The sequence below is a fragment of the Cervus canadensis genome, chromosome 3, assembly GCF_019320065.1.
Source record: "Cervus canadensis isolate Bull #8, Minnesota chromosome 3, ASM1932006v1, whole genome shotgun sequence".
NCBI classification, from domain to species: domain Eukaryota; kingdom Metazoa; phylum Chordata; class Mammalia; order Artiodactyla; family Cervidae; genus Cervus; species Cervus canadensis.
In genome coordinates, this window is record NC_057388.1 from 36,520,255 (window position 1) to 36,536,319 (window position 16,065).

Genomic DNA, 16,065 nt, shown 5'->3' on the forward strand with positions numbered 1-16,065 from the left:
TTGCTTGACAATCCTGGGTGTTTGTGTTTTGTTGGTTCATTTATTTTTACCCCACAGTACCATGCTCTGTTCTCATGGGACTTCTTTCTACCTGGGCTGGACCTGTCTGCTGCCTGCCTCCCAGGTCCTTCCCGGGCTCTAACAGCCTGGGGAAACTGTGTCGGTGTTTGGAATCCCTAGATTGCTCTAGCAGTGCAACTAGACAGATTAGGAGCTGAAGCACATTTGACAGAAAGGCAGTGCTTTGCTTTCTTCTTCTGCTGCTTCCCCTTCCTCTTTTCCCAAATAGATATGTAAACACAAGTATTTTCCTGTTTAAACTTAGCGAATTGGTCCTCTGCCTGTGCCTTGATTTAGCTATTGGGCTGAGCCTTGCTCCTCCCTTCCTTACTCGGATAGGAGCCACTGGGATCTGGAGCTCCAACTTCCAAATTGCAGCTGGCCTCAGGCCAGGTGACCTTTTCTTTGTAAGTTTCTTTCCTAAGCAGAGTGGGGGTGGGGGGGTGGGGAGCTGGGCTGCGTTTGGTGTTGTGGTGGGCGAAGTGGGGGGGGAAGGGGGGGTAGTGAGGAAAGGAGGGGGGGTGGGAGAGAGTAAAGGGCTGTTGTTAAACAGTTTCTTACCGTAAGAGGGAGTTCAGACCTAGATCTTTCCAGTTAATCACACAACAAACTTAGCTCATCGCAATAAAAAGCAGCTCAGAGCCGACGGGCTCTTTTAGGCTCTGAGTCGGAACAGGATTCCTTCACCCGGGCATCTGCTGCAGTGGGGTCCGCCAGCACACCCAGGACCATGTGGGTGACCAGACTTTTGCCAGTCCTGCTGCTGCAGCACGCCCTCCTACACCTCCTCCTGCTTCCCATCGCCATCCCCTACGCAGGTTAGTTTTCTCCTTGAATATTATCATTTAACTCTCTCTTGCTAACCTTTCCTTTCCCTAACTCTCCCTTTGCCTCACTCCCAGCATCCTTCCTTAACTCAGTTTGTGGTAAGGTTTTTCTAAACCTCTCATTTAGCTTTCTTTTGACATTCTTTTGCTGTTTGAAAAGCATTTAAAATGATAATTAGCATCCCCCCTGTTGTTTCTGCCCATCTCCCCATTGATCCAGCCCCATCTCACTTAGCCTGATAGTCCTGGATGGTGGAATGGGAATGAAGTGCTAACACCGGCTTGGAGAAGTTTAAAGCTGAACAGAGGGTCTGATCTGAACGGGGACAGTGATGGTCAGTACAGCAGGGACACAATTTTTTTTTTTCCCCAAAGGCAATTTTCCACGACAGTCCGCTATCCCACATTACTCAGTCACATTCAGGGCCAAATTATGACTTAATACAGATTTTCATTTGGAGAAGGCAGATTAAACTGAGTATATGCATGTTATAAAAATGAAAGAGAAAGCCTTTCTTCTAAGGTCTTATTCTTTCTGAGTATGGAAGCCTGCCCTTTGGAAACTGCAGTGCAAGGGAGGCAAAAAATTGTGTGACTTGATTATAGCTGCAGAACAGCTCCTTTTGGTCTCCTGCTTTCTCCCCAGAATTTATAGGTTGGGAAGGAGTTGCTTGGGAGTTCATATTGCCTGGAAGTTTAGACTTTCTTTTGCTGCTTTGGGAAGTTTTCTGTTGTTATCAGGGCAAGAGGAAACATCTGTATTTGGTTGTATTATCACTGTCGTGGCTGGGATGCCAACAGGAGAGGGTAGTGAGCATCAGAGGTGGGCACAGGGGAATAAAGGAATAGAACAAATGCCCAGACGGCAAACATGGTTTTTTAAAAAATAATACAAGACAGAGAACGGGCTGTATTTTTTGAGATAAGTTAAATATGAAATTTATCAGACCTCTGATCTAGTTTTCGATGTAATACAAAGGTTGAAAACACCAAGAATTTGCAAATGCCAAGAAAAGTCATCTAGTCCCACCTGGCTTTCTTTGATTTTGTGACTTGTTCTTTTTGGAAAACAACACTGTGGAAAGGGTCAGTTTGAAAACATTTATGTTAGATTTCTAAAGAGATGGAAAGAAAGTATCAATCTAGCAGGTTATCACCCTTGAGATGTGTTGTGTTAAAATTAATTCTTATATGACATTGCTCGTTTGGGGGATTTTGAGCCTAAATTGAAATGATAGCTAACATTTTGAGGATTTTCATTTTTAAGATTAAAATGTTGATGGGCTGAAGTAGAATATGGTTACCTGGAGTCATATGTGCTAATACTTGGGGATCGCGGTGTGGAAAACCCAAACAGTAGATCAACCATAGACAATGTCTATTTGCTTTTGGCATGCATTTTGAAGCTTTGGCAGGAGATATACATTTGTAATTATATTTCACTTTGGCTAGTGTTGAAATGACTGCATTTCCTGAATATAGGGAGAATGGAACCCAAGAGAATGCTGCAAGTAAGAAGAAGTCAGTTGGGAATTACAGATAATAGAATAATTCCTAGAGTGGATAATGTTAAAATTGTTATCACAAAGAGGATCTGCCTTTGTCAAGTTTATTTTGATAATTTTTTAAAAAAACATAACATTCCTCAAAGTAGAAAACATGGCTAGCCCTCTTAGAACATATAAAGAAAGTCTGTTCTTTTTTATAACATCTAACATGGAACATTGAGAACTTTGTTATTGCTGTTACTTGCTTAGGTTATACTTTTTTGCTTTATCTGATGAGTCTGCATTTTTACATACTGTGAGATAACACGATATTTAAAACAAAGTGGATACTATAATGAGGTGGCAACCAGTTATGAGCAGAATGTATTATGGAGATATTTTTAGAAAAGTTTCAAAAAACTTGAAGAAATATTGATTGTTATAGACCCAGGCATCTTTATAAGGAACTAGTCCATATAGGATTATCCTCCATCATCCCACCAGCATTGGATACAAATATCCAATTCCCTCTAACAACAACAAAGGAACATTAAATGAGCCCCTATTGTCAAGGAGTCTGTGCAAGATTTACAGATGAATAAATGACAAAGAGACTTACACTTGTTGAGCAACTGTTTTGGACCTGGTTCTAAAACAAAGCTTATTTAATTCTAATAAGATTGGCATTATTGGATTGACTCATTTTACCTGAGGAAACTGAAGTTAAACATCTTAATTATCTTGTCTTATTATCTTAGATAATGGATAGAACTGAGATTCCTACCTAAATCTATGTGAATGAAATATGCAATGTGCATTTTTTCCTTTTATTTATATTGAAAACAGCAGCAGTGAAATCAATCAAAACTTACTTTTAAAAAATCCATTTTAGTTAGTAATACAAGGATGATTCTGTGTTAGAAGTAGTATTATGTTATGGTTGAGAGTTCATTTCTAGCTTAGAAGATCAAATAAGGTTTAGGGGGTATGTAGTACCAAAGTGAAATATGAAAATACAGGTAATAGCATGCTCAGTACTTAAATCAGGGAAACATAAGTGGCAGAAGGTACTGAAATGAGTAAGTATAACAAAGGACAGGTGATCGTGTAGGGGTGTGTACTGAGTGCCTGAGCAGGAGGAGTATGACCTGGGTTTGGAAAAATAAGATATAGCATGTATATGGGCTTCCCAGGTGGCACAGTGGTAGAGAATCTGCCTGCCAATGCAGGAGACAAAAAAGATGCAGGTTCGATCCCTGGGTTGGGAAGGTCCCCTGGAGGAGGAGGAAATGGCAACCCACTCCAGTATTCCTACCTTGAAAACCCCATGAACAGAGGAACCTGGTGGACTAGAGCCCATGGGGTCACAAACAGTCGGACACGACTGAGAGTGGTGCATATGTATGCTTGAACATCAGTCTAAATTACACTATTTTAAACATCATGGATCACAGCCAGATGGTTTTGAGTTCACAAGATACATGGGTGAAGTGTGGTTGCTTTGGTTGGGGTGGGAGGAGAGCTGTAGGAGAAACAGAGGATGAAGCAAGAGACCAGGACGAGGCTGAAGGAGGAAGTGGAATGAAGTAGAAGGAGGGAGAGAGACTAGGGAGGGTCCTCAACTCACACTGAGCACCATTTCATTTGTAGATCTTTTTGGAAGAGATAATTATGCTGCTTCTCAAATACTAACATTTGATTGATCTCTGATTTGATCCTTTCTTGACATCTTTACTTGTGATATTGTTCTTTTCTCTAAAAAAGGGGAGAAAATTGTCTGCTTATGAATCCGAGTCCAGGATAACAGCAGTGAAGATTTGGACTGGTTGTTATGATTTTTGCCTCTGGGAAGTAAATTTCCAGTCACCACCATTCCCCTCCATTAATTATTTGTGTACTTTCATCTTAACATCTTGCCACTTCAAGCTGTTAATCACTAATCACGTGGGTAGGTTTCTCAGAATATGTGGAGCCAGATTCCTGCTTCTTTCCACACCCTGCAAATCCTTTCCTTTGCATGATTTTCCTTTGAAGTGAATGGTTAGTCCATACAGAGAAGAAATATATGAGGTACTGAGAGAAATGAGTGTGAGGCCTGGGGACCAGAGGGAGAAATGTGTCTTTCTTCAAGCACCTTGGTACATTTGACCCTACTTTCTGTTTGTAGGTTTTCACTAAGATCCTAATGATTTCAGTTCTAAAACTGGAACTTCAGTTTCTTTAGGAAATATAGCTTTGAGAATGTTTTCCCATACTGAGGGAAGAGGGAAAAGGAGTTGCAGTTTAAAATACAGGAAAGCATGACAAAGTTGCAGTGATCTCTTACCCTTTGATTTCATTTCAGTATTTTGTTTATAAACTTCAAGTAACAGTCACGCACAAAAAATAGTAGGGAAAATCTGATCCAAAGATATTTTTGAGTTTCCTCCCAAATTAAGTTTGTGTTTTAACTGTTTTTAGTAAAACAAGCATCAGTTGTTAATACATATGGAAGAGAAAGTTGAAAGTATTTTCAGCAAAGGAATTTTATTTTCAGATGTTGTTTTTCAATGACTCCTGTTTTAAATTTTTCTTTTATTGAAGAAGGAATTAACTTTATAGATGTGTGGATTACATGATGTACAACTAGCTTGAACTTTGCAGTTTTGAGTAATCATTTACTGACCTAGTAGAGATGACTGAATTATAAGGGAAAGCTTCTAAGTCATTAGAAATAAAGAGTGAAAAGGGAATCCTACTATCTGGTTCTGATTGCCTCTGATTAGCTTTGTAACCCCAGACAAGCTTTTCTCTCCTATTTATTATCTAGTAAAGGGAAATTATAGATTTATTTGTTTTTCAGGATACTTTTTGATCTTTAGATGAAAGGTAGTGATCGAAAGTTTGTCAGCAAGCAAGAGTAGAATATTTTTATGAGGTACCCACACATTAACACATTTCTATAGGACAACTGAGGATCTGCAGAATTAAACATGACCAATGATCCCACAGAAACCACTTTTCTCTGTAGTCATCCTCAATGCTTTCCTTCTGTTGTCTGGTTCTGAGAAAGCAAAACAGAGCACCGACCAGGGATTCTGTTTTTTGTAATTAGTAAAATGTATATCTGAACTCAGCATTTGTCTTACACTTTTTAAATTTAGTTTTACATTCTTCTCTCACACTTAAACATATGTAATAAATGCAATATACAATAGGCCAATTTAAATTCTATATTTTAGTTAATTTAATTGATTATATATATGTATGTATATTACATATTTTTTCCATTTTGGTAATAGTTTTTTGAATACATTTTTTGCATCTAATTACTATTTTGTCTCTAAGAAATATTCCAATTTACACAGGAATTCAGATGATTTTTATGAAATCATCTGAAGAAATACTGCACCTATGAAATAGTGCACTAAGGTCAAAAGAAGGAAAAACTCTTAGTAGTGAAACTTATCTCCCATTAACATGGTCACGTGGCAGAAATCAAAATTTGAAAAGAGTAATACCACTTCTTAGCTTGGGAGAATAACAGTTTCTTCTCTTATGCCAGAAATTAAATGATGAAATTTCAAAAACAAAAGTAAAATTTTGCATATTCATAACATTTCATAATCCAAATTGATTTCCAAATGATTATAGTTTAAATCACTCATTTTAGTTCAACTATAACATTTATTTTGTATCAATAGATTGAATAATGGGATATTAGCATTTAAGGTAATAAAACAAAGTCACTTGGCAAGTCAATAAGAATGCCAGAATTATCATCAGTCTGCCAACATTATGCAAGGCATTTGGTCCACACTCAATGAATAACATGTTGATAGATTATTTGGTTGACTGAGTTTCTACGTTAAAATGTCTTCTAAATTATATCTCTTCTACCATAGCCATTTCATCTTATAGGGCAAAGAATAGTTGAAGAAAAGAAAATAAAATGTAAGCACTGTTATAGAAATTAGTTCCAGTCTTTTGGGGGATTGTGTTCTGGAGTTTTACAGAGAACCAGAAATTCAGAGGAATTCATGTTTTCTCTTGTTTATTGTGGACTTCAGGTTAGGATAGATATTAGTGAGTAGGCTTTACATGTTTAAACATGTAAAACAACTGGAGCTAGTGGTTACTGGCAAGCTTCAGAGTATGATGCCATTTTTGTTATCTCACTCTGTTAAGCCATATTTCCAAATTTTCTGCACAAAAATTTTCATTCTCTTTTCTTGACACATTTCACCATGTTTAAAGATTGGAAATGATTTCTTGTTCTGACATGCAAGTTATTTCTCTATTGATAGCTTTAACCAAATCTTCAGAAACTATTTATAAGCCATATTTTCATATACTCTCTTATCAAGTCTTAGAGGAAGATGGCATTGTAAGTGTTTAAGAGTGGGGGTTCTGAATCCAGGCAGCTGGATTTTGAATCAGATCTTCTAAGTTGTCAGTTTCCCCTGTATCTTGGTTTCTTTATCTTAAAATTTTACTGCTACCATTGTTATAAGGGTATTCAAAAGTTGGACAGGCAGGGGAGGGGCACAGTTATGTCCATTCTTTATAAAATAGCTACAATCTTGTAGACAATTTGATCCTCATTGTGAAGAGGAGATTATCAGGTAACTTTGGATAAATTAAGAATGAAGAAGTAAGTTCTTCATATTCCAAAATCATTCAAAGATTAAGTCTCTTGGGATGTTTTGGCTCTGCTCTTCGGGTTTTTAGTAGGAGGCTTCATGTATCTAGGGGCCTGGTAGAATACCATGATGAAGAAAAATGATATTGCTTCATTAAAGGATGAAGTTTTACATTCATTTGATTTATAGCATTTGGCTTGATTTCAAAACAAACAGTTCAGTGATACTAAGAAATAGTGCCCCCAAACACAGAGAACACTTATGTAGGAAATGAGAAAGACTAAAATATGAATAGAATGAAATATTTTAAAGAGCAAGTATTTATCCAGTGCACCATTTTTAAGGAGAAGTTTATCACCTGTCATTGAATTGGCTTATCTAATTAGTATTAATACTGTAAGTTACATAAGATCAACTGTAGAAGGAAATGACAAATTAAATTATAGAACATGATATGATATGATATGCCCTGGTACTTGCTTTCATACTGTTTGGAGAATATCATGTTACTTATTTCTAAAGAGTGAACTCTGTCCTAATTTTTAAAAGCATCTTTCATTTGAAAGAATGTAGATAAGTGACTCTGTATGAGAAGTTATTTTTTCTTCACAATTAAGTATTCCCTTCTTGCTCTTAATCATCTGAGAGTATCATTCCCCACATCACTCTACCTCCAAGCCCTGGAGGTCTGGTATGTTGTCAGAATCACTATCTTGTAGATGATTCTTAAAGGATATTTTACTATATGACCCTTAAAATATTTTCCCCTATGTTTTAAAAAAATTATTATTATTAATAGAAGGACAGAAGAAAAGAAGAAACACACTTCATGAATTCAAAAGGTCAGCAAAGACTACTCTAATTAAAGAGGACCCATTACTGAAGATAAAAACAAAAAAAATGAACACTGCAGACCAATGTGCCAATAGATGTATTAGGAATAAAGGACTTCCATTCACTTGCAAGTAAGTTGCTTCATTTTGTTCTTAGAATAATTTTCCAAATATAGAATGTGCTCATTATCATCATCGGTTTTGTATTCAATGGGATGTACTCTTAAAATTATAAGCTTGATTTTAGTTTTAACTCATTACAACAGAAGACGGCTCTCATTTGTTGGAAATATTTGTAAGGAAGAACACTTGAACCACAAGGTTGTTTAGAATTCACAGTGGCTTTAGTTATGGAGTTTGTATTTTCTCATTTTATGAACAATTGAACTTTAGGAACTAAAATTCAATTAGATTAACTTTTTATTTCTAATATTTTAAAATATTCTATTCAGAGTAAACTTTTTCTTTTTTTCTCACAAGAGGAGTGGAGGAATTTTCACAATATAAATTGGGCAACAGTCAAAACTTACTGCAACTTATTGTCTTTAGGGATAGAAATAAAAAGTGTTGATATAATTAGATAAAAAAACTTAGGGGTATTGGTGTTAGCAGCAAAAGCTTAAACAGCCTCTTAAAGTAGTTAGGAGGTAGTGTGATGAAGTTGTAGATGAAAAGTGATGGAGCAATTCAAAGAGGCATGAGGGGACTCAAATGGGGAGTTTTCTTATCTTTTGAAAGTTCTGCACCTCCCAGGAAAATTCCTTACAACTTTGTCAGTACTCTCAGAGCATAAAACTTGGAGTTTGGGGCCATGAAGGTGACATTTTCATCTGAATACTCTTCCAAATTGCCCGAAGAAAATTCATGTCCTAGTTCTTCAAAAAATATTCCCTCCCCTCACTTTCCACTGTTTTATTTCCTATTTCATTCCATTTCACTAGCACTGCACAGGGCCACCTGTCACTTTTGAAGTCTACTCTATTACATTTGGGTTGTGACACATGTTGTGAACACAGATTTTAGGAATGTCATGGCCAGAATTCTTGTATTCAAATTGCCTTTCTCAGAGAAATAAGTGTTACAGGTCTAAGGGGAAAGGACATGGTCAGAGGAAGTCTTCCATAGATTTAGTGGGAAGACAGACTATCTCTTTTCTTTTCATTTATATCTCCTCTAGAAGTATTCTTATAGCCAAATTGCCACTTGCAGGGAGATATTTCCTGGCACAGGGAATGGGGAATTAACTTTGCAAGTAATTCCTATGATAATTCCATCTTTCTCTGACTTTCCTAGAAAAGTCTTGAGATTAAAAAAAAAAAAAAAAACTACTCTCAATCAACATCTCAGCTGTGTAGATTTATGGAGATGTTCTTCTGGCAATTGAGGAGGTTGGATTTATTGTATTTTTCCCTCTCAGGTTAGAAGGCAGGGCAAAGGGAATGGGAGAAGAACCACATCTCATTGTTGATTTTTAACTTTGAATCTGAAAATGCACTCTCCTGGGTCCACAAGTAAGGAAAGTATTGCTAAGCCTCAATTTTTACACTAGTCAGTCCTTTGGCTAGGAAAAAACAAAAAGGCTTCCCTTTGTTTTATTTAGGAGAACCTAAAATGATTTTGTTGTGTTGGAGAAGACATGTGACCTGATTAATAAATCTCTACATATCCCATGTATATGAGTTTTCACACTTTTCTACCATATTCTGGTTGAGTTATATTTAGTCACCAAATTTAAGCCAACCTGTGCAGAAAACCACTTTTAGTAATACCAATGTACAGCCAAAGTTCTCTGCTCAGAAATGGTGTCATCCTTCACACTTGTCTATCCTAAATATATATAGGCTTCCCAGGTAGCACTCGTGGAAAAGAACCTATCTGCCAGTGCAGGAGAAGTAAGAGACATGGGTTTGATCCCTGGGTTGGAAAAATCCCCTGGAAGAGGGCAAGACAACCTGCTCCAGTGTTCTTGCCTGAAGAATGCCATGGGCATAGGAGCTTGGCAGGTTACAGTTCATTAGAACACAAAGTGTTGGCTACAACTGAAGTGACTTAGCATGCACTTCAACAACATGTGAACTGTGAACTTCCAGATGTTCAAGCTGGTTTTAGAAAAGGCAGAGGAACCAGAGATCAAATTGCCAACATCCGCTGGATCATAGAAAAAGCAAGAGAGTTCCAGAAAAACATCTATTTCTGTTTTATTGACTATGCCAAAGCCTTTGACTGTGTGGATCACAACAAACTGTGGAAAATTCTGAAAGAGATGGGAATACCAAACCACCTGACCTGCCTCCTGAGAAATCTGTATGCAGGTCAGGAAGCAACAATTAGAACTGGACATGGAACAAACAGACTGGTTCCAAATAGGAAAAGGAGTGCGTCAAGGCTATATATTGTCATCCTGCTTATTTAACTTCTATGCAGAGTACATCATGAGAAATGCTGGGCTGGATGAAGCACAAGCTGGAATCAAGATTGCTGGGAGAAATATCAATAACCTCAGATATGCAGATGACACCACCCTTATGGCAGAAAGTGAAGAAAAACTAAAGAGCCTCTTGATGAAAGTGAAAGAGGAGAGTGAAAAAGTTAGCTTAAAGCTCAACATTCAGAAAATTAAGATCATGGCATTGGGTCCCATCACTTCATGGGAAATAGATGGAGAAACAGTGGAAACAGTGGCATACTTTGTTTTTTTTTTTTTTTTTGTGGGGGGGGGGGCCTCCAAAATCACTGCAGATGATGACTGCAGCAATGAAATTAAAAGATGCTTACTCCTTGGAAGGAAAGTTATAACCAACCTAGACAGCATATTAAAAAACAGAGACATTACTTTGCCAACAAAGGTCCATCTAGTCAAGGCTATGGTTTTTCCAGTAGTCATGTATGGATGTGAGAGCTGGACTATAAAGAAAGCTGAGAGCCGAAGAATTGATGCTTTTGAACTGTGGTGTTGAAGACTCTTGAGAGTCCCTTGAACTGCAAGGAGATCCAACCAGTCCATCCTAAAGGAGATCAGTCCTGAGTGTTTATTGGAAGGACTGATGTTGAAGCTGAAACTCCAATACTTTGGCCACCTGGTGCAAAGAACTGACTCATTTGAAAAGACCCTGATGCTGGGAAAGATTGAATGTGGGAGGAGAAGGGGACAACAGAGGGTGAGATGGTTGGATGGCATCACCGATTCAATGGACATGAGTTTGGGTGGACTCCAGGAGTTAGTGATGGACAGAGAGGCCTGGCATGCTGCAGTCCATGGGGTCACAAAGATTTGGACATGACTAAGCAACTGAACTGAACTGATACACACACACACACACCCCTATTTAAGTAATATATTTAGTGATTCCATTCCGAATTGAATGGACATACTATAATACTCTAAAAGTAAGTTCTTCATGAATTGAAGATCTTTTTGCAGCTTGTCACATGAACTAGTATCATTAAAAACAATGGCAAATACACAAAAACTTTTGGAAAATACCAGCAATGCTGTGTGAAAGCATCTGGGATTCAGTGGATGCCTCCACCTTCAGGGCATGAGGTGGAAGTCTCAAACACTGTTTTCTCTTGAGAAAGTGTCAACAATACTGATTTTATAGAGACTGAAAATATTTTTTTGCTGTACAAGAAAGATGACCAGAATGCCTGATTCTAAGCTTTTCAGAAAATTTATGTTCAAGAACTGACTTAAGAGATGAAAATTTCTGTGACTGGGTAAATGGTATTGAAATTGCACTCTTGCCATAAACAACTCAACAAAATGAATTCTTGAAAGGAAGATGGTAGTTAAAAATATGACTAAGATAAAGACTCCTAAAATCAAACTTAAAAGAAGATATGCAGTTCATGGAATTTGTTAGCTTGGATCCAGTCCATATAGAGGTGTAAAATGATATGAGCAAAAACAGTTTTCTGAGAGTATATGATTGCAATGGATTGTGAGAAAAAGATGAATGAAATAGGCAATCTTACATGTTCTTGATGAGTTTCAGTGAGTCACCTGCTCTTTATGTCAAATCCATATTATTGGCAGAAAAGTAGTTTATGTATGTGTGGTACATTTTAATTTTAATGTGAAGTTAAGTGGCAGGTATTTGATTCTGTAATTTTAAGATTTCCTTTTAGGTGTTTGTTTAGTTTTTTATCTTCATATGTATCTTTATCTAATTATTACACTTTAAAAGTCATTTAACACTCTCCCCCCAACACTCTACAATAGGGAAATGTAACACGCATTGCATAAGTTTACTATCTTCCAGATGAAAATTCAGATCTATCATTAGTCAGTTTTTCTCTTATTATTTCTTATCAGTTGCAACAATATATTTTTATGTTTGTTTTCTAATGCTATTACAGGTAAAAATGTTTTTGTAGGTGGATATTTGAAAATGTCTACATGTAAACCAAAGCACAGAGTTTATACATATAATTTTTGAAGTTATTTAGCTAGAGTCTAAAATGTACTATGTAAATATATGAAATAATAGATAAAATATTTTAAATGATTTTATAGCATCTTTTTAAAATTTGTTTTATAAAAGTTATTTCCCCTCATTTAAAATTATTTAAAAGCTGTTGAAATGTTAAGAAATAAGTGAGTAACTTGAACTATCTAAAATTGCAAGAAAATTGTGGTTTCAAAATATATGGCCTGGGAGTGAAAAATCTTTATTTATTCTTATAAAATCTGTGTATTTCTCTTAATTTGATGCTTATACATGGTGGCATTATAGTTAGCATGAAAATGGTAAGAAGGAGTTTTAATATTATTTCTTAATGGAAAGAAAATAATTCAGAGTTCTAATTTTATTTTTTATATTGTAAAAAATGGTAACAGTTAATGTGTTAAAAATTTTAAGTACTTTACTATTCTCAGTTAAGGGATTTTTGTATTTATCATTCTGCTTTAGAAACATGTTTTTTTTTTTAGAAATACATTTTTTAGTGGGCAACAAAAATCCAATATAATACTTAGCTGTAGGAATGGTGATTTTAAGAGTTAACACATTTTAGCTATTTTTGTCAAGATGATATATCAGAAGCATATTCTCTATTATATTATAGTTTCTTAAAAATTAAAAATGCTTATGTAAGCAAATCTATTTAGGAAACATTGACTTATATAAAGCTAACTAATAGCGGGATTTTCATAGCCTTTAATAAGTTTCAATGCTTTATAATTCAACAAGAAATGATGTTGTATGTAAAATTGTCCAATTTCAGACCCTTCTTTGCCAGCAGGATCTCTTGGGGTTGTGGTTTGTCTATTGCATTTTAGGACATGTCAGTTTAGAATGTGCTTTTATAATTATAAACTTTGGAAATTAATCATGATATTTCAAATATAATCATTTATATATAACCACAAAAAAAAACCTTCCAACTTTCTGTGTACTTACAAAAGTAATAAAATCTTCATAAATAAGTCTAATAATTGTGCTGTATATTGATTGTGCTTATTGAAGCCCTCATTTTTCTAGATTTCATGTAGAATAACATGACACCATTTCAAATTTTACTCTATCTAGTATTTAAATCTACAGCTATAAAAACTTAATTTTTGTTGGTCTCATTTTGCTATCAAAATTGTAGGTTCAAATATCCTCGTTTCTGTATACATAATAATTCATCTGTTTTTATATTATCTTCCTTGGTTAAACCATGTACCTATTCTTTAAAAGCTGTATAAATAGTAGTATTCCTTCTTTTCATTCAGATATTTTTTTCAGGGCCTTTGTTTTTGATAAAGCAAGAAAACGATGCCTCTGGTTCCCTTTCAATAGCATGTCAAGTGGAGTAAAAAAAGAGTTTGGCCATGAATTTGACCTCTATGAAAACAAAGGTAACTGGCTTTTCTCTAAATATTTCATAATGAAATAAAGTATAAAGTATATGTAATTACCTGCCACAGTGCTCTTTCTGATTTTTCCATCATATCCTGATCTGTTATGCAGTCGATTCATCCATTAAGACAGATGACACTAATGCCTTGACTGTTTTCAGTGTGGCCCTTTAAAAAGAGCTTCTCCCAAATTTTCCATAATTAGATTACCCCCTCTCACTTTGTTTATTTCCAGTAACATCTCCTGGGACTGATATTCTCCACATTCATTTTAGAATGTGCCACCTTAAGTTATAAGTTTAAGATGCTTTATATATTTATATTAGTTTAAGGCATTTTATATATATATATAAATGTATATTTATACAGCATTCTAAATTTTAACAACTTTTTTTCTAATAACTAAATTTTAATCTATGGATAAAGTTATACTGATGACGGCTGGTAGTAATAAAATGTGGAGGTTTTGAAAACTTAATTGGATCTATTGCTAGTTATATACTTAAAAAAAATCTTTAAAAGAATTGAGACCATATCATTTGTTAATTTGCCTATGCTGATAATTTGACACTGTATTCTCAAGGTATTTACTTTGCTCAAAAGCAGATTTATATCAATAAAATAATCTCTCATCACAAAATAATAATCATGAATTGTGTTTATAATACTATGTGTTTCAATTTTAATGTTTTGTTATATCATATATTTTCATAAGTTTAGTTATTTAGTAATACACATAGACATTTCTTTGTTAATAGGGAAAATGCTTAGATTACATTAAAATTAATTCATGTTAGAAAATAAGATGATCTCTATACACCCCAGTAATTCTATAAATCCTAAACATGATTCATAATCTAGTGTAAAACCATCTTCAGTCTTCTAGGTTGCTAATTGAATGTACTGTTATTTGATAGGAATATACAGCTTGTTTCTATTTGATTGTCCTATAACTTAGCAGCCAATCTGTTAGGAAAAATATGGAAAATAATAATCAGCATAATGTAATTGTCACATACACACACATACACAAAAACCCACACAACTTTACTGATATAAAGACAAATCAATAGCATTGGCATATATCCCCTATCATGTGTAAGCTAGATAGCTAGTTGGAAGCTGCTGTATAGTACAGTGGATCCAATCTGGTGCTCTGTGATGGCCTAGAGGGAGGGGATATGCAGAGAGATATATATACACATGGCTCATTTGCGTTTTGTATGGCAGAAACCAACACAACTTTGTAAAACAATTAAAAAAATGAATCAGATCATTTATATCAAAATAATCAGTTATTTCCATTACCTCAAAGTAACTGCTTGAATTCAAATAGGTTTACAAATTTTTATTTTTAATATTTTCTTTAAATGGTCTCTGCACTTAAGCAAATAATTGTGCCAAATTAAATTTGCCTCGTCAGTTGAGTATATAGAATGATCTATGTTAAACAGGTAGACTAATCTCTAGAGTTTCCCAGGAATATACTCACAAAATTAAAACTTCTCAATGGTCTGTTGTTTGTTTGTTTGTTTTGGATTACTCTAAATGCATTATTTTGAAAATATTAGTAGAAGTTTTAGGCAAGAAATTTCAGTATTTGTGGTGGTTTATAAGCATTAATTACTTGAAGATTCAAATGGAATTTTATAATTTTTATTTTTAATATATACAGCATATGTTACACATGGTTATAACATTTTTCTCTGCTTTCTTTTGATAGACTACATTAGAAACTGTATCATTGGGAAAGGCGGTAGCTACAAGGGAACGGTATCTATCACTAAAAGTGGCATCAAATGCCAGCCCTGGAATTCCATGATTCCACATGAACACAGGTAAGACTAGCACGGAGAAAAGAGGACAGAGCCTTTCTTGGACGGGTCTGTTAGCAGGCCCGGGTTAGTCCTTCGGATGAATCCTACAGGTCTCTAATAGTTCAGCCACCTTTGTTGAAGTGTATTAGTCTAAGGCTTATCTGAATTAATAACTCATATTTAGCCAAAGAATAAAAAAATATATATCATTAAGGTGTAGCCTAACATCATTTCACCTCAAAACCTCAATTTATAGATCTTGGTGTTTGGGAAGAAATAATAAAAAAGTAATACATTTTTTTCCCCTTCTTTTTGCCTGTGAGAAGGCAGAGCATTCTGCAGCCGGAGAGGAGAGGCTGCCTGTGCTGAGCTGGCGATGAAGCAAATTCCGATCTTCCCCAGGGGCCGAATGTTGTTTAACCATGGTGGTTCTCAAACTTGGCTGCACATTAAAATCGCTAAAAAGCCCTTAATGAATCCTACCACTTGGGTGTCAATAGAGACTGATTAAATCAGAATCTTTTCAGGGAAATAACCCAGGCACCAGCTTTTCTATAAAGCTTTGCTAAAAATT

General features: G+C 35.4%; 1 protein-coding gene across 5 annotated transcripts in view; it reads left to right on the top strand.

Annotated features, from left to right (window-relative positions):
- The first annotated feature begins 331 nt into the window (after positions 1-331).
- Positions 332-16,065, top strand: part of HGF (hepatocyte growth factor) — an 81,243-nt gene continuing 65,509 nt past the window's right edge. For 3 of the 5 annotated variants that reach the window (XM_043462914.1, XM_043462917.1, XM_043462919.1), the window contains exons 1-4: positions 634-878; positions 7,796-7,961; positions 13,562-13,674; positions 15,398-15,512. In XM_043462914.1, the coding sequence (XP_043318849.1) occupies positions 791-878; positions 7,796-7,961; positions 13,562-13,674; positions 15,398-15,512 (482 nt within the window). In that variant the 5' untranslated portion in view covers positions 634-790. Of the gene's footprint in view, positions 468-633; positions 879-7,795; positions 7,962-13,561; positions 13,675-15,397; positions 15,513-16,065 lie in introns of those variants that run through there. The other 2 variants (XM_043462916.1, XM_043462918.1) reach the window with 2 other exon arrangements.